The 23,211-nt window shown below is 42.4% G+C and overlaps 1 protein-coding gene across 1 annotated transcript in view; it reads right to left on the bottom strand.

Annotated features, from left to right (window-relative positions):
• The window catches only part of LOC307074209 (netrin receptor UNC5D-like), a gene marked incomplete at both ends in the record, with an annotated part of 151,846 nt that extends 130,564 nt beyond the window's left edge, over positions 1 to 21,282 (bottom strand). The window contains 2 exons of the mRNA XM_079734233.1: positions 19,168 to 19,287; positions 21,171 to 21,282. Coding sequence (XP_079590359.1) covers positions 19,168 to 19,287; positions 21,171 to 21,282 — 232 coding nt within the window. The remainder of the gene's footprint in view (positions 1 to 19,167; positions 19,288 to 21,170) is intronic.
• Positions 21,283 to 23,211: the final 1,929 nt, after the last annotated feature.

Here is a 23,211-nt window from a genome sequence, read left to right as displayed (position 1 = left end):
CCTTAAAGGTTAGCCTATAAGGTTGTGCCTTATTGGTGATGCACATCAGGCATCAGACAGTAGAATATGTTTAAAGTTAAATAAGATTGATACCAGACGACAACATCCGTCATTCAGTGTTTGTTTTCTGTGCTCCCCTCTCGAGCTCACCGTTATACCTAGCATAACTTGTGGAATAGGGCTTTTAACTTTCCAAATCGCAATGACTACCTCCTTTTCAAGAGTATAGGAGCAAAGTACTGTGATTGGCAGCATTTGTGCTTTGGTCATTGTTGAGTTACTGATCATAACGTTTTGTCATTATTCAGGAGAGTGAAGTGTCTTCAGGTGCACTTACTCCCCAAAGCCAAGAGATGCATGAAATGCATATCAGATCAGTCCAGGAAAATGGAAAACATTGTTATGGTGTTAAAGGGAAGTGTATTTTCTCTGCACATCTTTCTCATTTCAATGTCTGCACTGGCTACCCTCCAGATATTGCACATGACAGCTTTGAAGGGATTTTACCGGTTGAGTTGGCACACTGTTGTTAATTGCCCAAAAATATTTCACTCCAGACAAACTCAACAAGTCAATTCAAAGGTTTCCTTACAAGTGGCCAGTCAAGACTAACCGTCCTCATGCTATTCCGAAGACATTCACATTGAGGAAAATAATTGGAGGAAATACTCACGAAAATTGGGGTCTTTTGCAGTTGCTTAAATTTTTGGTTGGAGACTTGGTCCCATCAGATGAGCCAGCATGGCAGGTCATTTTGGACCTTAAAGAGATCGTAAAACTAGTTGTTGCACCAATGCACACAACACAATCCATTGCTTTCCTCAAAGCCAAGATTTGTGACCATAGACATAGGCTACAAGAGGGGTTTCGAGATATAAAGCTTTTGCCAAAAAATTGTTTTGTTGAACATTATCCACAGATGATCACATTTTTTGGGCCACTGGGATGTGGACAATGAGGTTCGAGGCAAAGCAGTTTTTTTAAGCAGGTTTTTCGTCCCACACATTGCTTTTAAACATACTCTTGTCCCTGGCAGTTAAACATCAGTTCTTCTTGGCATATCACTTGGAGTCAACCACAGTGGAAAAGTCCATCTTGAATGTTGAGGCTGTCTCATCAGGCTGTACAGAAAGTTCTGAAGCAGAAAAACCCTGATATTACTCGGATTCAGCTCACAAAGAATGCATGTGATAATGGCGTGAACTAAAGGGAAGGCAGAAGTGTGGTCCATGGCTCTGTTGGTGGCTTACCAGAGTTTGCAGAAGTTATCCAGATGTTTGTGGTGGAAAAATAACCTGAGCTTTTTAGGGATTTGGAGTTATGTCCCACATCACAAGTATTCAAGTCATTCAACTTGCTGCCTTGGTAGACCAGTACCCATTGGCAGATTACAGGATTGGAGGACAGCGAATGGTGACACTTAAAAGATTCATACACATAGAAGGTTGGATCATGGTTATTCATGTTGCATTCAATTATGAATGATACTAACTTATACTAATACACAGAAAAAAGGTAACAAGAGGGCTGCCTGATATTTCTTGCAGAGGGACTAATTTGGTTTTTACTAATCTCAGATTTTTCTATGAAATAACACTCATGGTGCCATTCATTACAGAAGTTTGCATGTCAAGGGAAACATGTGTAGATTGAAGAATGGCACGGCAACTGAAGTTGAGAGTCATTGTTGACAAAAATTACGATAGAAGACTTGATCTCCAATCAGGAATGCCAGAAACTCTGACAGACCTACACAATACAATTCGTCAAGCATTTGAAATTCAAGCAGACTTTCGTATTCAGTTCATGGATCCTGACTTCAATAATGAATTCATGAATGTTACGTCAGTAAAAGACAAACAGGACAGAAGTACAATGAAGTTGGTGTACATGGTAGACAATGTAGGAGTGAGTCCATCTCCTCCAATGCAGAATGCTTGCAGCCCTTCCTTGTCATCTGGGTCATGAGCAAGCAGCCAAACATTGGCCAGTGTGTCCCCATTTCCTCAACAGATTCTGATAACACCATCATCCTGTCCCATTCAGACAGTGAACTGAGGGCACGTGCATGGCCAAGAGAATTCTCCATTCCGCGCTTTCCGTATGATGTAGAGCTTCATCTTCAACATGGAAGCTTTAGCGAAACTGGCTCTCTCTTAAAGATCACACAAGGGTTGAAGTCCGACATCTTGGAAAAGTTAGCAGAGGAAATCTTTCAGTACACTGCATATCAACAGAACTACCATATGAATGATGTAGCAGGGGCACTCATCAATAAATGTCCCTGTTTAAAAGAAGAATCTGCCATTGGATACTATGGCTGGATGATTAGCCTGAAATATAAAATAGCGAATTACAGAACAAAAATGTGCAACATTGGTAGCCAAGAAGTTACCATAAATGCATTGAAAAACAAATCAGGGGATGACTGCCGCCCAGCCAAAATTGTGAAGAAACCAAAAAAGGCGGAAGTAAACTATTTTCCTTCAAACCCTGCTGGGGAAACCGATGAAAGCCAAGAAAAGGTAAGGGTTGAACTATTAAACGAAATGAGAAGACGAAGAGACACTGCACTCTCTTTAAAAGAGAAGATGTCGAGAACCTTCTCCTATAGAAGAAGAGAGGTGGTTCAGGGAAATCAAGGTGCCGGAGAGATTCAAGTCAGGTGGCCTGCACTTCACCGTACTGATGAGGTAAGAAAAGGGTTGTTGTTTTTTACCACAGTGTAATTCTTAATATCACATTTTGGTGTATGATTATTGGAACTGAAACCCCAATAGTTACAAAGCAGACTAGGGGACTTTTTAAAGTAAATATTACTTAGTTATATACCTATGGCTGTACCAAACTGTACTACACATCCTATCGGACAAGTTTTTGTTTTGTGAATGTAAAGGTCCAAATTAGAATGTGACCTTTAATGATACAGTAGCAATAAAATAACATTATGTCAATGACTGAACACCATGCCTTTTGTATTTTTTTCCTATTTTCTTTGTATAGATATATGCTGAATTCCAGCGCATAACAACAATCCCTCTTGAAACTACCTTCATTGCGCTGTTGGACAGCCATTTACTCCAACTGACATCTGTTTTACAGAAGAAGGGAGGCGTTTCTGAAAGTGCAAGACACGTTTCTTAGGAAATATGACTCCATTTATGGCAAGTATAATGAATCATTACATCGATTTTTTAAGATGAACATGGGTTGAAAAAAATATTTATTATCTAGACTTTTTTATATAAACTTAGCACAAAAAGTAAGGAAATTTGTGTTTGGTAGATTATTTCTCTGTGGTAACAATGCTTTTTGGCCATAAGTCTTATACTGTTGGATAGCCTGTTTGGTTCCCTTTCAAATGGTGCCCCATTTGTAAGGAACATGCATTTGTGAGATATATATGTGAGTATATGGGTTGCGCCCATGAAATATTTGCCAAATCTTTTCTGCCATTGCCAAACAGGTTATTTTGCCGTTGCTATTGACACTTGTTTTGAGCTTCTGGTACCCCCAGGGGCTGCCAATCAGGTGTCTGATTGGCACCTGATTGGTAGCACCTGTTAGCATGGGCCCTACTACTGTAAGTACAGCTACAGTCAGCAAGTGGCTGCTCCAAGAATTGGCATGCCGCGTTTGACTGATCTGAATAGGGCCCTTGCGATAGAGCAACTTCAAACTGGTGTTCCGCAAAACCAAATTGCGGCATTATTTGGAGTGAGCCCTAGTACCCTCTCCAAACTGAAGGCCAAGTTCCATATAACGGGGGATGTAAAAGACAGGCCGCGAAGTGGGCGTCCCAAGAAGACGACACCCCAAGAAGACCATTTCATCACCCTGTCAGCACTTGAGAAGACAGCCTACGGTGCCGTAGGCTGTCTTCTACAGATTTGCAGTCAAGGTTTGCAGGACGGTATGGCTGACGCCTCTCTGCCCAGACAATCCGGAACAGACTACACGCAGCCAATCTCTGGTCTCATAAGGCAGCCAGGAGTCCTGCCAGGAGTGCCCTTCACCGTCAGGCCCGTTTGCGCTGGTGTCGGCAACACGTGCAATGGAACCTGAACATGTGGAGGAACGTTATGTTCAGGGATGAGTCCAGATTCTGCTTACGGCAGTTGGATCTTAGGGTCAAAGTGTGGAGAAAAGGTGGAGAACGCTATGCTGATTGCTGATTACCGATAGAATAAAATATTTTGGTGGAGGCAGTGTGATGGTGTGGGGCGGCATCTCCCTCACAGGAAAAACGAGGCTTGTCATCATTGGAGGCAATCTCAATGCAGAGAGATATAGAGATGAGATTCTGCAACCAGTGGCAATCCCATATCTCCACAGTCTTGGACCGAACTCTATCCTGCAAGATGACAACGCTCGCCCCAACAGGGCGGGGTTTATCAGAGACTACCTCCAGAATGTGGGAGTGGAGAGGATGGAATGGCCTGCTAGCAGTCCTGACCTCAACCCCATTGAACACTTGTGGGATCAGCTTGGGCATGCTGTTCGTGCCAGAGTGACCAACGCAACCACATTGGCTGACTTGTGACAAATGCTGTTTGAAGAATAGGATGCCATCCCACAGCAGTGTGTGACCAGGCTGGTGACCAGCATGAGGAGGAGGTGCCAGACTGTTGGGGCTGTGTATGGTTCTTCCACACACTACTGAGGCTCCTGTTTTTAATTGTTAAATTGTCAATATGTCTTGTTTCTTCAAACTTCAATCATCCAATCTACCAAACACCAAACGAGTCAATGGCAGAATAAGCTGTTTGGCATTGGCAGAGAAGATTTGGAACATTTTTCATGGGCGCAACCCACATACTCAGCTCTGCTGCTCATCCCAGTGCAAGTGCATGTTCCTTACAAATGGGGCATCATTTGAAAGGGAACTATACAGGCTTTCCAACGGTATAAGATTTATTGTCAAAAAGCATTGTTACCACAGAGAAATAATTAACCAAACACAAATTTCCTTACTTTTTGTTCTTAGTATATATATTGGTGTGTTAAAGAATAATTATTTGTAATAATAACTGTCATCCTTTTACACAGGCTACACGTGATTCCAATCTTAAAAGGTTGGCAGTCCTGAAGGCACTTTGCATCAATCTTGGTGAGGATGATGGACATCTCATTCGGGAGTATATGGTAAGCCATTGTAATTGTGGTCACAATGCTGGCTTGTATTACAGAAAAAGTTTTTAGATCATAATGTCACTCCCACACTAGTTATTAAAAGGTGCATAAAATGGCCTTTACTATGTGACCTCAAACCTGATTTGACCACATAAGAGCCGCACAACTACATTTCTGCTGACCACTTTAGTATCAGTTTAAAATATATTTGACCTACCTTTTATCACCTTTTACCATTAGGTTGAAATTATGTATATAAAAAATACTCTAAAATGTTTTTGTCTCAAAGTACAACATGCTAAAAATGCAATTCAATGCTGAAAAAACCTACAATGTAAATTGGACTGAAATGTTAGGAGATTAGGGACAAATAGAGGAAGAGTATCTGGAAGGAATAAGAGGAGGAAGATGAGCTGAGTAGAATGAAAGGGAAGAGAGAACTGGAGAAGAAGGGGGAAGAAATAGGAGGATTCAAAGAGAGAGGGGAAAGGAGAGCTCAAATTTTGCTTTTGTTTCTTATCATACTTAATAAAAAAAAAAATTAATTATTTATTTTACAATTCATTTTCTAATCGTTCTTAAAATATACAGGACATCCTAGGTGACGATATCCAGAGAGAGATGAGGAAACACTCCATGGACACCTTCATCAGTAAGGAGGGTGAAGAAGCTGGATACATTGGCATTTTTATGCAAGGAGTCGTCGTTCTTGACAACCATAGCCAGAGCTTGTGCATTGATGCTGGGGGTCATCTATACACTGAACTTGGCTTACCCCAAGGAGCTAAGGCACTACTATGAATTTATTCAGAAAATCCTCTTCAGAATGGGTGGGGAAAAGCTTTCCCCAAAAGTCCTTGGACTAAAAAACAAGATTGGGGCTGGACAGTAGAATTTTTTCAAGCTGCTTTTGTGAACCCCTGGATTTGTTGTTAACTGCATAGCCTGTTCTCTGAACCTAGAGCTATGGCACTGAGAAAAATGCTGATCAGCACTTAGGCTGAACCTGAACAAACATTGAAGAATTTGTTTTTAATTTATCTATTGTCTGCTCTTTTCTGGCTACAATGTTAACCGTCTGTTTGCAGTAATCTAAGGCTTTGACTTCATTTTAACTATTTTGGTGGCTGATCACAATTTTACAGCCTATAAGGACATGCAAATCAAGATTAATGTCATTCATTTTACAGCCTAAAGGACACAATTATCAAGACTGATGTCCTGCTGACAGTTTTTATTTTTCTGCATTTGGTGTTTAAAGGCATATTTTACCACCTGTCGTATAATATGTAACTTAAAATGCATTGTTTGGGCCTGGTGTTTGGGGGCAAAAGAGAACGTTTATGTGAAATGTATCTTCAACTAAAGAAGAACTTCGGTACTACTCACTCAGGTTTTGAGCATTTACTATTTTCCAGCTGTGGTTGGGCTGGTACAATTGTTACATTTGTTTTATAAGTGTTACGACAGGAAGAAAGGTTGTCAATTCCTCGCTTTGACTATGTCTCTACTTTGGTTCAGATTGTCGGCGGATCCCAATTTTACATCCAGCACACCTCTTGGTGGACACGGCCACTTGTAATGTCAAAAGAGGCAGATTTTCAAAGTGGCTTGTAACGGATAATCACACTCACACCTGGTGGTATAGTATGCCACCTTTGAACAGAAAACTCAGAAAAAGTCCTAGAAAAGAGTCCTAGAATCCGGGTTGGAGTCCCAGAGAAAGGACCAAGTTCCTTTAGGTCGGGTTGGAGTCCCGACGTGGGTACCAGAGAGACTGTTGATTTGATCTTTAATACACTGCATTTTTTGCATAGATTTTCTTTTACTTATCTATTATTTTATTTTATTGTATGACAATGTTTACATGTGAAGCACTTTGAGTCTGCGTTGTGAAAGAGAAGTGCTATATAAATACATTTGCCTTGCCTTGCCTTGCCTTGCCTTGCCTTACCCGGTGAAGGGCAATGCTGTTTATCGACTGTTTTTTAAACATTGGTTTTATGGGTAAAACAGAACAGAATCTCCCAAAAATTGGTGGGTTTAAAGTCTCCGTAGACTTTATTTCAGGACAATATCTATTGGCCATAACAATTGAGACATTGAGTTTTCTAAAGTAAAAAAAAAAGTGTAACACATTCACATTCAGATTTTTAATCTGTTCATTAGGAACAGAAAATCAAAACAAAGAATGTTTTAGGCCTGGCTAAGTTAATGGTGTATATATGATTATTTAATTTCCATGTTTCTCAAGATTCCTCACCCTTTGATAACCGTAATGAACTACAATTTAATCTGATTAGAATGATAAAACAATGCTGCAGACAACCAAGACTTTTAATATAAGGTAAGAGCTGGCATATGTCTTAAAAGTAGACATTTAATTTTAGACGATTTTCGATGATTTTTTGTGATGAGCTTCAAACATTCCCTTTCTTAAGCCTGAATGCCTCTTTTCATCAGTTCATTTTTTTTGATGGAATGTAAAAACACAATTTCCCTTCCCAATGTACCATACAAATTGTGCTGTGTTTTTGATGAGCTAAATTTATTATTTCATCAGAGACAAACCCTCAGGACCTTTTTTCTATATTTCTCAATTTTCTTTAATTTTAAAAAGTCTGCTTCTTCTTTCAAAAACAAAGATTAATACTTAACTGTTTATATAAATAAAAATCACATTTGCATTGTGTAATATACATCGGTGAACCAAACAGATATTATCCACAGACTTTTTACATTTCCACTAAGCCCACAAATAATCATACGAGACAAAGGATAATAAATTAAGGAAATAATATTGCTGTACCTGTGAACACAATATTTTATACCAGCATGTGACTCAGAGAACAATAACTCATATTTCTTTAATTTATTTATTTCTGTTTTTATGTATTAACCCATTTCAGGAGATGTCTTTGACTCCGTGGCTGTAGTGTGATGCATGGTGTTCGGGATACAGTACATCTTTGTTTTATTTCCTTGATTTATTGCTCACATGGCGTGGACTTGTCTTCATTACGATAGTAGAATATGTATTATTTGCCTCTGCCTGTGTATATCTGGGCATTGTTTCTCTTTACATTTATTGTACCCATCGCTGGGGCATTTGTCTTTCTGGACTTTAAGGACTGTTTTTCCAAAGGCACATAGGAAAACAGGGGAGATGTTTTTGCTGATGCTATTCCTATTTTATTCATGTATCGCATTCATCTTATTTAGCTTTATTTATGAATTGCATTTACTACTGTGGCAAAGTTATTTATCAATCCCTCTATTTATATATGCAACCATCCAGCCATTATTCCACTCACCCATCCATCCAATAATTCATCCATTCATCCATCCACCATTGACTCACCAAGCTGCCAATCCATTCATCCATCAATCCATCATTCATACACTACAATAGCTGAGTCTTTACTCTGTGATTCTGGGCGAGGATTCTCCAACATACTTCCATACATCCTGCATATAAAACAACCGTGCTAGCATCTAGTTCTGTTCAGAAGAACACATCTCCTCCCTTTCCCCTGTCCCACAGCACCACACCCCCCAAACCCTCAGACCTCGTCCAGACCTGCCTTCCGCTCCTTCAGAAGGATTAGAACCCATCCATCCATGAGTCTGAATCAGAAGGCCCATGTGAACATCCAAGGTTATATCCCAGGAACCTGGAGTCGCTCAGCAGCGATGTGACATTCAATCTGAAGCCTGATGGGTCGACCAGATAAAGCGGGCAGAGGAAAACCCTTCACGGTACACCAAGCCGCACCTCCAGAAGCTTCCTTCCTGCCTTTTAAGGAGAAGAGCCAACAGTCGAACTGAATTAGTGACGTCCCTAATGAGCCGTGTTGCCCCGTACAGGAGCCCGAGTTAGAGGAGAAGCAGACGTAGTGTTTTTTCATGTGTGGGTGAGATGTGGCCGCATTACCGATGCACTGTTTGGGTCATTTGCATAATAAGCCACCGGAAAATCGAATCACAAGCTGCGAGTGAAAAGACATATTGAGGGGCATGGTGACACCAGGTGAGACTGCACATTCGCTGAGGGGAAAATCTGGCCGTTATGCAAGACTCTCCCTTCCCCATGTTATAATGCGGCATCATGTTCTAATGCAGTCAGCGTTGTGACACTGTACCAGGTAGTAAGCATGCAAATCATTGATTTATTTGTTTTGGGTTAATTCCAGCACATCACAGCGCATTTTGGCAAATGTGTGTTGAATGTTTTGAACGCACACAAGATTTGCATAATGATTAAATACACACACACACACACACACACACACACACACGCACACACACACACACACACACACACACACATACACACACGCACAAACACAACACAGTTCCCCTTCAAACTAAAATACATCCCAAAGAGAGAAAGTGCTGAATGTACATCCGGGTTTAGCTGAGCACACATATTATTCTGACCTCTGCAACCTGCTGCTGAGCCGGCCTGCAGCCTGCAGCCTACTCCAGATGTGAGGCCATGCATTGTTTTCATTGAGAGGTATGTTCTGTTCAACCACAGTAGGCTACGTCATATATTAAGGTGAACAAGGATACTTGAGTAGAGCTCGAAGCACCCTGCTGTGTAAGATGGAAAATAATGCATATTCTCAAAGTGAAATACACTTTGAGAATATGCACTGTAGGAGCTAATTTAGATTTCAAACCACTCCTGGCTAATATCTGACTAGTAATAGCATCTCTTCCGTGATTGGTTCAGGGGCTCCATCTTGCCTGTCAAACACAAGTGCATGAAGTGCATGAAATGCAACCCTTGTCAATGGAGTAGGGAGGGAGGGAAACGAGAGGGGTGCAACGTATTTTTAGGGTTGTATAGTTTCAAAATCTTGTTCTCTTCTGTGCTTTTCTGCTCTCAATTCTTAACTATACAGCACCTTGAAAGCAATATGATTACGACACGCGTGCTCTGTTTACTTTGGGCATAACTGAAAAGAACCATACAGTGAATTTTCAAATCCAATCCAGCTTAGCCATAGCCAATATTTGGCTTTGGCTGGGCATTCAAACTGCAGTGCTTGAAAATCTTCACCTTTCTTATCGATATTGTAATGGGCTTTGTGCCTTCATGGACAGGGCAGAGGAGACGGACAGGAATGTGGGCTGGAGATGCGAGGGGAATTACATAGCATCGCACCACAGGGCGGAATCGATCCTGGATCCCTCCGAGGCGTCCTGCCTACACGGTTAGAACGTTAGTATGTCACTTCACTTTAACAAATGGTCTTCAGTAGAGTCAGTGAAGGTGGTAGCCGGCGGTTCTACTGACGCAACGGTAGGCCACCAGCCAACTCTGAGTCACAACTTGAAACTCTTTCTTCCTAATGATAATTAGGAAGGAATACTTTTTTAAGGCTAAGGGGGTTGTTGACTAAGTTCACTTAAGTCCAGTGGCTCAGCCTGGTTTTCCAACCCAAATGATAATAAATCTAATATCTACCGGGCAACACTGGAGCGAAGCCATGAGTGGGTCGTTCCTTTTGGAGAACACTGGTCCTATTATGCCAGCCCGCCCCAATCAATTAAGACCTTGTTAAGTGTACTGGAGGTTTCTCCAAGAACGGGACTAGTAGTATGAGTAATAGGCCTGGTGTCTCAGGTTAGCTTCACCACTGCATCTCCACTGGAGCTCTGACCATGTCTTTCATGGATGATTTTTGTTCTGAACATCTTCTTATGGATCTTTCCTGAGAACATTTCTGTTCAACGTCTACTTTGGTCCAATAGGATGTGGAAGTTACTATGGATGCATGCTGAATTTAACCTATCTAAGCTAAGCAACTATGACTCATATCTAGCAAGGTGTCAGAAACCATTTAATTGTAATCATTTTAATAAACATATTCATCCACAGCAATCCTTATGCCTCGATAACCTTTTTTTTTTTACTATAATAGTTAATACAGTAGATACAATTTAAAATGCTCATAAAATGGCAGGTTTGCATGTCTAAGATCCCCATGAATGAAAGGCCACATCCCAACCAGCAATCCCACCTCTCTGGGTTTCTATCTCTGCCATTGTAATTCCATCCGGAACAAGAAGCCACTCTGAATAGCATATATCTAAGTATATCTTCTCCATATTTAAACGGCTACCTCATATATGTATGAAGAGGGAGAGAGCGAGAGGGAGAGTGAGGGAGGAGAAATTCTGATGACTAGGCAGCCCTTCATATAGAGTCTGTGTCCACTTCCTCCTGCGTAACCCCCCTCTCTCCTAAAGACATGTGGACGTGGTGGATCACAGCAGTTCGTCATGCTCTCTTTACAAGAGGCCAAGGAGACACCGCTTTCTTCGTCATCTTTTATCTTTATTAAAGGTGCAAGGATATGTAGGCCTCATTCCTCAAACGGCGATAATGGGCTGACAATAAACCGTTATTGATGGGTTTTCATGCACCCCCCCCCCCCCCCCCCCCAAGAAATTTCTCACGGTAAAGAGAGAGGTGTAAATTATCCAATGGTAACATTATCAAACTTTAGGATTAGAATGTGCCAGATTAAGCCAAAATTTGACAATCTCTGGAGATGAAAACAGTAATAAATAAAATACATGATTATAATAATAATAATTGATGTTATTTTTGAGTTCATCGATATTGACATTATCATATTTACCAACTGCATGATAATTATATACATGAAGATAATAAAAGAAAGGTATTTCTACCTCAAAAGGAATTTTTTGAGGTATTTTCCATGAGTGACAAGCATTGAACCCAGCAGAAAAGAACAGGATTTAACGACCCTGACACCTGCCCGTGGAGGGACTAGCTAGCTAGCCCATTTTGGAGGGAACCAGCTAGCTAGCCTGTTTTTGAGGGAACCAGCTAGCTAGCCCGTTTTGGAGGGAAACAGCTAGCTAGGCCGTTTTAAAAGGAACCAGCTAGCTAGGCCGTTCACACCACACTGTTCTTTAATTGACCGCCTCCTGAGGCGGGCCCTCACGGAGCCGATGATCACAGAAAAAACTGAAGAACCCCCAGCGCTCCTCGACTGCTTGGCATTGATTAGCCCACTCCATTAATTTCACTTTCATTTTTTCTCTCTCCCGCCTCTCTCACTAACAGACACCCACTCCTTGCTTCTTCTTACCCAAAGATTACAATCAAGCCGTGTTGGTCACTGAGTAAATCGCCCGGCTTGGAGATACCAAAAGACGAGGCAAAAGGAGAAAATTGCCCGTTACCAATGCCAGATGATTCAGAATCACCCGATTGGTAATTAGGGTTACATCCTTTCCTTTATCCTCTCTTTTCATCCAATTCTTGTGGATTAGAGCTATCCGACACACACACACACACACAAATTCACACACACACAGACACACACACGCACGCACGCACGTACACACACACACACACACACACACACACACACACACACAGAATAATAGAGGGTTATTTGGACATTAGCAGACTCTTTAGACAACAGGCAGCTCAGTCTCATTTTTTTGGGCTGAAAAGAGGAGACCTTCCAATCAATTAACCCAGACAACACGTTGCTATTCACACGTCCTCCTCGGATGGCAAACGGGCATGCAGAGGAAGAATGTGCAGCTTCTGATTCATGATGATAAGCATGCCTTATGCAGCATTTCAGTGGTAGGTTGCTTATGGATAGGGTGGCGTGTGTGTGTGTGTGTGTGTGTGTGTGTGTGTGTGTGTGTGTGTGTGAGGAATCAAGAGAGCATCGTCGTTTGAATGTAAACCCCTTATAAACACTTGAGATGCTCTTGTGGCCACACACACTTACACACACACACATACACTTGCTGAAGGAGTTGGGCTTATCCTCTGGTCAGAGGTGGTCCCGTCCGCACCCCCCTGTTGGAGATGAAGGGGGCAGAAAGGACCCAGATGTGTATTGATCCCTGTGTTTGTGATGTGAGAGAGGACTACTCTTAGCTCCGTGCAGCCTCGTCGATGCCCTGCCTCGTTGAAGGGTGAACTAATCAAAGTTATTCAGCATAAATAACCTTGCTTTAATATTGGACTTGTGATTATAGAAAACACACACACACATTCATGTGTAGTACATGGATAAAGAAATGCATGGTTGTAGCCTAAAGAATGTAAACAATTAAGGCGCTTGTATGTACGGGTTGACTCCGTGCCAAATGGGTTTGGCACGGAGTCACAAGTAGCTTCGGAACGGGCAGAGAAAAATGGGCAGAGCATTGTTCAGCAGATCACAGCGAATGATTAAACGGACTGCTGCTGCTAATTGGCTGGGTTTACGGGGAAGACTTTGGACAGAGCGCTCCATCATCCACATGGATGTCCACATCTCCACATGGAGAATGTCAGGGGAGAAGGACAGAGAGGAGGAACGACCAGACCAGATGAGGGAGGACAGAGGGAAGGGAAGAAAGGGAAAGACAGAAAGAAAGAAAGAAAGAAAGAAAGAAAGAAAGAAAGAAAGAAAGAAAAAGCAAGGAAAGGTTAAGAAAACAATAAGAATAAGGAAGGACACAAGGAATAAAATACATAAATAATAATTTAAAGACCATGAAAGAACACACTAAATAAATAAATAAAGGAAAGATGAACAGAGAAGAGAAAGAAGGGAAGAGAGAGATGATTTGGGTAAAGGGGTCTGATAATGCTCAGAGACAATAGTGGCAGTAAATCAGTGTCTTCAACAGCTGCTCTAGACACAAATGTGCCTATTTCTTCCACGGTGCTTAGTTCTGCTCAGCAGGGAACCACCTTTAAAAAAGAACATGGTGTCTGAATGATCACACAAGAACAAACCACCCTTCAGGAAAAAGACAAACGTAGAAAGCAAACTAGTTTGTAAAACAAAACATGTCATCTGACTATTAAGTGGGCAGAGGTGGTGTAATTGAAGTCCTACTTGTGTGGGTCTTAACTACGTTGACTTTATTGACAAACAAACTGAAGGTGTCCATTATCTTGCCAGTTTGAGTATCTGAAAGATTTCTCTACCTTGTTAAAGACCCCCCTAGTAAATAATCTAGGGGGGTCTTACCCTAACCCTATCCTTAACTGTTTCACCCAATTAACATTATATATGTTCAAATAAGTAATTTCAATTTGGAATAAAGCCTTCAACAGCAGGATGCTTCTGACTTGAAACGACAAACACCGGACGGAATCGCCCAAGAATAGCATCATCCTTGATCTCCTACGTATCATAAGAATACGCTCGGTCCACACGTGAAGTTGTAGCAAACCATGCCTTGTCTGTTGAGATTTACAGGGATTTGCTCTTTACTTCAAAGCTTAGACCTACAGTACATGGCTTATCGGAAAGATAGCAAATGTTGACGTCTTTGCTGGCATTAACGCCCCAGAAGTCATAATCTCCTCCCGCGCTAACCTGTGGCATGTGCGGATGCTACACAACTAATGTTTGTCGAGGCACTTCTGAAAAATACAAATAGTTCAGAAAGAGCTGCTTTGGAGTGTACTTAGAGCAGCACTTACTGGTATTGTGAGTTGATGATGTAAAAAAGAGAATGTCAGTATGTTGATAACAGAAATTGGGTATATCTATCTCTTTCTCTATACTTATTTGCCTTTGATGTTTATGGGCCGATATATTTTATGGATTCAACTCGTTTGAACCATCTTCAACCTTGTCTATTTTCTACCACATGATGTACTGTGAGATTCCCGCCTTTTCTGCAAGGGTGAGTGCTTTGTATATATTCCTTTACGGAGGAGCAATCCAAGAAGGCATCTTCAAAGGCTCTCTGGAAATGTATTTTCCATGTTATTCAACGTATGTCCCCTGCTTTGCTTGGTGCTAAAAGCACTTGACCAGACTTTGAGATCTAAACTCATGATATCTCCATACATCAAAAGGGTGAACATTTGCGTGCGTGCCTGCGCGTGTGTGTGTTTGCGAGCATGAGGGTGCTATTCCGCAAAGGCCATCGAGAGAGCGATCTAATTTAAAATTAAAGAAAACAAGGCTTCAGCCATGAGCTCCAATCAGGGCTCAATGGCTCCTAATGAGGAGATAATGCCAGATGATCAGACACAGATTGCTTGTGTTGTGGTTAAAACTATACAAAAAACTATAAAAGAAATGTTTAAAAATAGTTTAACGGCTGAGGTGATTTTTTCAGTTGGGCAGTTGCGCTTGGGCCCCACAAAGTGTTGGGGAACATCTCTGCGATCTCTCTGACTAGAAAATTGGGGAAGTCTCTGTAAAACACAATAAGTCTGAAACCCTTTCCGAGAGTGGTACTTTTCAATCAGTGGCAAAAAAAGACAATGGGGGTTTATCTGCCCTTTAATAGGATAATGTTTCATACAATAATCATGCCAATGCAATCGTGTTAGCTGTTGTTTTGATTTTTTATGGTTGTTTGTAATTATTTTTAACATTAGATTCTGGTGAGCCTCACTCTGCTTTGAACTTTGATGTTGTTATCAACACCATTACCTGTGCCCCCTGAGTTCAAGGTGTTTGAACCATTTTTGATCTCAACACACCAGTCTCCTGTTTTGCAAGTCTCTCTCTCTCTCTCTCTCTCTCTCTCTCTCTCACTCAGTTTTGCGCTTGGCTCTAACACGGGCCCACGCACACACATACAAACACGCACACGCGCACATACACACGCACGTTTCAACGGAATTCACTGCCATTAAATATTTATTCTCTTGATTACTCTCGCAATTCATTCGTCACAGTGAGACAGCTGCTTGCTGATATTGACAAATGCCACTATGACAGAGACTAATAAGATGATAGACTAAAGTATTCTGCTCCGTAACTCTTTGAGAGACACACACACACACACACTCTCTCTCCCTCTCTCACGCTATGTTGTCGTCTGTTCCAGAAACAGAACAGGAACTCACAAGATCAGGTTGTTCTCACAAGGCCCACAATCTACTAGGTATAGTATCATCATGTATACATATATAAATACATATATAGTTACATCATGTATACTTATATATACACATACATCTACTGGAAACGGGAAGTTCTACCAACTGTTAAATGTGAAGGGAGAAGAGGACGAGGACTTCATTGTCGATGAAATGTTCATTAATGGTGTGAATAGTTTATTTGTGCTGGAGGGTTGAGGGGGATTTGGGGGAGAGGGGCGGTGAGCCATTGAGCCAGGCAGCGTCGCGCAGGGGCCTATGAATTGTGGATGCGGACCGTTAGCCTCTCCAAGGCTTCCCTTTTCAGTGCGGTTTGAAAGCATAATGCAAGCTATCAACTGGAAGACAGCGCCAAGGCCACAGGATGTACAAGGACGGAGTTGGGCACAACACTAACGCACACACCATCTCATTCTCAAATGATCGTGCAAGTTGGTCATCAATCAACACAACATTACAACTTTAACCAAATGCAGCGGGATGGGGGGGATAGTTGATTATTGGATGTTAAACATATCAGCAAGATAATAGACTTGATTTAGCAATGATGGAGTTTAAAAGTCAATTATGTACAGTTGTGTTTATTCTGGGCATATTACATTTTTCTTGGGTTAATAGTAACTTAACACGATTGTGAAGAAAGCCACCCCCACTCAAGAATCAATTAAGATCCACCAAGGTGGCTGGGTCCCGGGTCCCGGGTCGCGTGCGTTGGAACGAACCATGAAAAAACGAGACAGATTGAATTCAAATACTTACAATACAAATACTGATCTGACACAGAAAGTACAAAGACAGCATGCATTTACCGTTTCACATTTCACGCTCGCTCACTAAGCCTCTTCACCTCTCACAGTCAGTTAATGAACAGCGAGTCAGCGACTCAGCAACTAGTGGGTCTGAGAGGAGTCTGAGAACGACCAAGACGAACGAGAGAGAAGAATCAGGTCGGTTTGTTCCTGTTAAAGATTTGTTCATTCGAACTGATTCGGTCGCAAACGACCCATCACTACAACGAACACACTTGCGCATATGTCCACAAACACACACACACACACACACATACACACACACACACACACACACACACACACACACACACACACACACTTTAAGTGGCAGTATACAGTCAATACGACCATACAAGTGCATTTAACACTGTGATGTAAGCATTCACGCAAACACACACCGGCAAACACCACACTCGTAACTCCCAGGGTTCATCGTCCATAGTTACATCCAAGACAATATCATCTTTCACACAAAGAGTTGCGTCGAAGGAGAATCTGAATTATTGAATACGTTCGCTGTTATTCTACGCTTTTAAAAGGCTTGGTTTAGTAAGAATGTGCTTGGTTTTCAAGTCAAATCCAATCCATATTGGCGATATAACCACCACATATGTACATATATGCACATATTTTGTTTGTGTGGTTTCTGTTTATAAAGTTGGAAACAGGTCTTGCTATGGTCTACCTGTGGATCTGACCGCTCAGTCCCCTCTGAAAGTGTGGAAGCGGGGATGGATATAGAGGACGGAGAGAGAAATGGGTTATTTTTCAATAATTCAAAAGTTAGAATCCAGATAATGCGGCCACCGCTCAATCTCCGACAGAGGGGCTACAATCCTATAGTCCCCCACACTATAGCCCCCCACACTAACCGTGCACAAGGGCTATTTAGCCATTTGAAATGTCAGTTGAATCAAAGCTAGAGCAATACCCAGCAAGTGATTTTTTAAATTAATTAAACATGGCTTTTAACACGCTCTCTTTCTCCAAATCTCTGTACCTCTCTCTCCCTCGCGCTCTCCCCCTTTCGCTCTCTCTCTTCTCTTTTCGCTATCGTTCTCACTCCCGATCTCTCTCTCTTTCAATCACCCGGTCTCTCCTTTCGTGTGATTGGGAAATAAAAATATCCAGAGTGTTGAGTATTGAGTGAGTCTTGTCGTCTTCTTTCTGTTTGCTTTCTCTCGGTCTCCTCTCCTCTTTATTCTAGTGCCTTCGTGCGAGGCACCTTTAAAATAATTAAACCGTTCATCTCCTCGTGGTTTATGCCCAACTGTAAACCGACTTTGGCGCAACAAAGACACGCCTGACTCAGGACATCACACACACTGACCGGTGGAAATTTCATCACGTCTCCACACCTTTCTAGAAGGAGTGTGGAGGACTGTGGAATGTGTTTCTGACTGACATCCAAAGTAAACCCAGAATCTTACCGGAAAAAGGTAAATATGCTGAAACTGACTTCATTATAGTCTCATTAAAGTCTGAAAATTATTTAAAGTTGTATTTCAGACTTAACGAAAAAATAAATGGGGCTAATTTGCTTATTGACTTGCAAATGTTGAAACTGGTGTCAATGGGTCAGGGCTATTAGACGGGTCCCCACTGATTAGGTTTAGAATAAGAAGAAACAGAACCAGATTGGAATTCATAACGGTCCATTTAGCTGCCTGCAGGTGAATTCGTTTCCACGAGATGGAATAACGAGACGATAATGGGCGTGAATGGACAGTAAACACGCAGTAGACGTTCACACAAAGCCCATTATCGTCCAAGGGAAAAAGCAGAAAACAATCGGTGTCACACTCACAGATACAGCTCGAAAGAGTTCTGTTGACCAGAAGTGTCTTTCGAGAGAATAGAAAACGAGCAGTGAAATCAATCGTCCCCAGATTACCATGCAACGTGTCCAAACGCGTTCCGTAAAACGCACACACTGAAACCAGCTTAAGTTTTGCCATGGGGTCCGCATATGCGAAGTGGAAGAGTCACAAAATACACACTTTGAATCTTAGCGAGACATTCCACGTGTGCGAAAAGGCGGATTTAAAGACAGAAAACAGGGCAGAGTAGCGTTTTAAACGGGATGGGACAAGGGACACATCGGTGGACATTATATCAGACCCAGAGCGCGTTGAGCCATCTGTTTCCGGATGGTTTGGTTCGTCATGTGTTCATGCCAATGACTTATTGAATTCAGGATTACACAAGACAACACGTTTACACCAAACATAATGCCAGAATTTGTAGGGTGTAGGCATAGTTTCGGCGCACCTTGCCCACACCACTAAACTTGTTCTCACTCCTGCTTTTCGCTACTACAAGCTTTTCGCTTACCTCTCGCCGAGGAAGCCGGGACTCGAGAGGCGAAAATCACGAGGATGCCACAACTCAGGTAGCATCCTATGGAAATCCGTCCCATCATGGTCCGGAGCAGCATCGCATCGCGGCAGCCCGCTCATGGGCTCTCTGAAGAAGCAATTGGTTTCGGGCGGCGGCGGTGGCGGCTTCACCGTGACAGCCTCCTCCTCCTCCTCAACCACCTCATCCTCCTCTCCTACTCATCACCAACCTCCTTCTCTCCTCCTACTCCGCGCTGTATCTCGCTGCCCACCTCAGCCGAGATAGGAGCACCGCAGCGCCATCGCGGAGGATCGCAGTGCCGTCAGAACTAAATGAAAAGTCGCCTGGTTCTCCTCGAATCTCGGGCTCAGAGTGCGCGCGTGAGAGCGAGAGAGAGAGAGAAAAAAGGACACACAAACAGAGGCGGGCAGCCTTCAGCTTGCGGACGGAATGAGGGGAGACAAGGGGAGACAAGGGGGGGGGGGGGGGGGGGGAGAGAGAGAGAGAGAGAGAGATGCAACTCTAGTCCATACCTTTGTTGACAGGAAACGAGTGTGTGTGCGTGTGTGTGTGTGTGTGTGTGTGTGTGTGTACAGAGAGAAAAATAATTGATCCTACAACGACAGGATCAGGGAGTTGTGAGGTTTCATTTTAATCTCAGCGAAGCAAAATAATTCTGATGAAAAAAGATCAAGCCTTTATTATGAGTTGGGTGACTCAGATAAGGAAACAATTATCAATTGTGGTGATGAGTCTTTCGGTAAGCTCCTGTTCAGAAAATAAGTAATTTATGTAAAACAACACCTATGGTTTTGGACAGCACAGAGCTGGCATAAACTACAAAGGTCTGAACATTGATTGGTTCTTGTTGTATACTAGGATATCATACTCAGTACAACAACTAATAAGGACACGAGTCTGTGAGCATTTGATATGCATTGCTTTAGTATTGAACTCAGAGAAGGCACATACAACAACATCAGCACGTAGCATAAGAGAGGGCGTGACAGCGTCCCGGGAGAGACAAACTTAAACAGTCAATACACAACATGTCCCTCCCCCTTTACTTCTGATGTAACCTTACAAAATCAAAAACATTTCAATGTCTCAGTATTCTCTGTAAAACAAAGTGGAAAAACTCACACTTGTTTTTCCTGAGCCTCAGACCATATTCCTCTAACCTTTGTAATGTAGCTTACAGGTTCTTTAAGTGTGACTGGTCCTGGTCCTGTCATCTGGTCCTGTGATAAGCAGGTCATCCAGGTTGCACTGCACCCCTGGTAGCCCACTCAGAACTTGGTCCATTGCTCTTTGGAACAGTGCTGGAGCAGATGTGATCCCAAAAGGGAGCCACCGGTATCTGTAGAGGCCTTTGTGTGTTACCACGGTAAGTAATTCCTGTGACTCTGGATCCACGTTCATCTGGAGATATGCCTGAAATAATTATATTTTACTAAACCTCTTCCCTCCAGCCAAACCAGCAAAGAGGTGGTCTATGAGGGGTAAAGGATACTGTTCAGCAATCAAAAAGGGACTCACCGTTACTTTAAAATCACCACAGATCCTTGGGGTTCCGTCCTTTTTCATTACTGGAACAATTGGTGTAGCCCATTCACTTATGCTCACTGGTTCCATGACCCAACTTTTGGCTAATCTGTCTAGTTCTTTTTCTACTTTGGGTTTGATTGCATATGGTCTAGCTTTGAGACACCTTGGTGTGGTCCCTGGTTTAACTGTGAGATTAACCGTAATGTCTTTCATGCTGCCGAGTTCTTCATCAAAATCTTTGCAGTGTTTTTCCAAGATCTCCTTTAAGTGACTTGTGTCACCATCACTGAGCTGAAACACTTCTTGCCAGTTAAGTCTGAGCTTTTCCAGCCACCTGCGGCCTAGTAGTGCTGGATGGTTTACTTGAATGATGTACAGTGGAAGAGTCTTTTTCTGCGTGCTATGTTCCACTGTAACATCCACAACTCCAAACACGGGGACAGGCTCACCAGTGTAGGTCCTTAGTTTCAACTTTGTCTCCCGAAGAGTAAGGTGCTGCAGCTTCTCCTTGTAAACAGAATCTGATACCATAGAAACCCGGGTACCAGTGTCCACTTGCATCCGTACTGTTTTGTTTTCCAACAGTGGTGTGACCCAGTATCCATCATCCCTGTCTGTAACAGCTAAAGCATGCACTGTATCTTCATCATCAGAATTGGAGTAACTCTGCCCATCCTGTTCATGTTCCATCTTATTCACTTGTTTTTTCTTGTTTCTTTGGAAACCACTTCTCTTTGTCTCTGTATTCTGTTTGTGTGTCTGGGTCTTTTTCATTTTACAGGCACGTTCAATATGGCCTTTCTTACCACAGTTTCGGCAGTCTAAGTCTTTACACCAACACTCTGTTGCCTGGTTTGCTGTATTTCCACAGCTGTAACAGGGCTTGCCTGTTGCAGTCATGTTCTTGGACTCAAAAGACAACCTATGCACATGGGAGGACGCCCCCAGCTGCTGTGCTTCTCGGGCAGCCATCTCCATTGGATGTACTTATCTCTATAGCCCTATCCAGCGTCAGCTTAGCCTCCGACAACAGTCTTTTTTGGATAGCCTCACTTCATAGACCACACACCAATCTGTCACGTACTGCGTCATTGAGTGGAACTCCAAAATCACAATGTTCTGATAATCGTTTCAGTACAGCTACAAACTGTGAAACTGATTCCCCCTCTTCTTGGTTTCTTTTGTGGAATCTAAACCTCTCTGCGATCACCAGTGGCTTAGAGGAGCAGTGATTTCTCAATATTGTCACTGTTTCCTCATAGGACAAATCCCGCGACTTGGCAGGTTGTACTAGACTGCGCAACAAGTTGAATGTTTTGTATCCCATAACACTCAAAAATATGGGCACCACAGCATCATCTGCAATCTTGTTAGCAAGCAAAGAATACCTAAACCTTTCGGTGTATGAATTCCATGGTTCAGTGTTTTCCTCGAATGGTCCGATATGTCCGATCAGAGCCACCATTCTGTTATTTTATTTGTTGAATATATTTTACTTTCCTTCCTGTGTCTCTCCACTGCCGGTCTCGTTGCGAACAGAGACAACCCAAAGCAAGAGCAGACAATGGACTACACTTTGAAATGATGAGGCTTTTGTTCAGTCGCGATATTAATATTTTTCAATCCTTTTCCTTTTTCTTTCTTCCTCCATGGGCCCCTGACGCCGTCTGGGCCCCGGTGCAATTGCACCGGTTGCACCGTCAATATTGACGCCGCTGCCTTTGTTATTAAGGTAAAGGATAAATAAAGTGTATGGTAGGCTAATACTGCACAGCAGGCTACTGATTTGAAGCAAGCTAATATTCAATTAATACTAAGCCGTTATTAGTCTACATGATAAATAATAACCAATGGCATATAGGCTAGTTAGCCCCAGATGTCATGCCATTACAAAATGGCTATATCATCCTAGCTGCCTGCTAGTAAAACTAGTCCTGATGGGGGGCCATCAGGACTAGTTGTATATAGTGCCCAGGTCCTACGCCCCTGCGCACAATTATTCCCGCTGACCAGAAAGTCAATGTTTAATTTCCCTGCGATCCTGTGAGGGGTTGTTCAGTTGGCGGAGGTTAAGTATGCAATTATAATGCTAAAGGGGGCATAGGGGCATAATGGTCCTTTGTTAAACGCATAAGTGAACATGTGCTGGTTGACAGGGGCCACTTGCCATAAATTACCCTCTTACCCCTAACCGATGACAAAGCTATTGCTCGAAAGTGTTTGTCCCGACACTGCCAGCCTCAGCAGGTAATCTGTAGTGGTAAATTGCTCGCATACAGATGAAATTCTGTATTTAATCACATAGCTAATCAGTTCACAATTAGCTTTTCAAATGGCTCTTTTTTTCTGTCAGGCAAAGCAAATTACAACAACAATCATGTCTCAACTTTACATAACCACAAAATAGATTTGATGTCAAGATATAGTGAAACATTTGTGCCGTTGTTTCGAGGAGATGCTTAAAGAAGGCACTTGAGAACAGCCAGCCAG

This window comes from Pollachius pollachius, assembly GCF_949987615.1.
Source record: "Pollachius pollachius genome assembly, chromosome: 4".
Classification (NCBI taxonomy): Eukaryota; Metazoa; Chordata; class Actinopteri; order Gadiformes; family Gadidae; genus Pollachius; species Pollachius pollachius.
The sequence above is the reverse complement of the archived record's forward strand: the minus strand, read 5'-3'. Positions and strand labels throughout refer to the sequence as shown.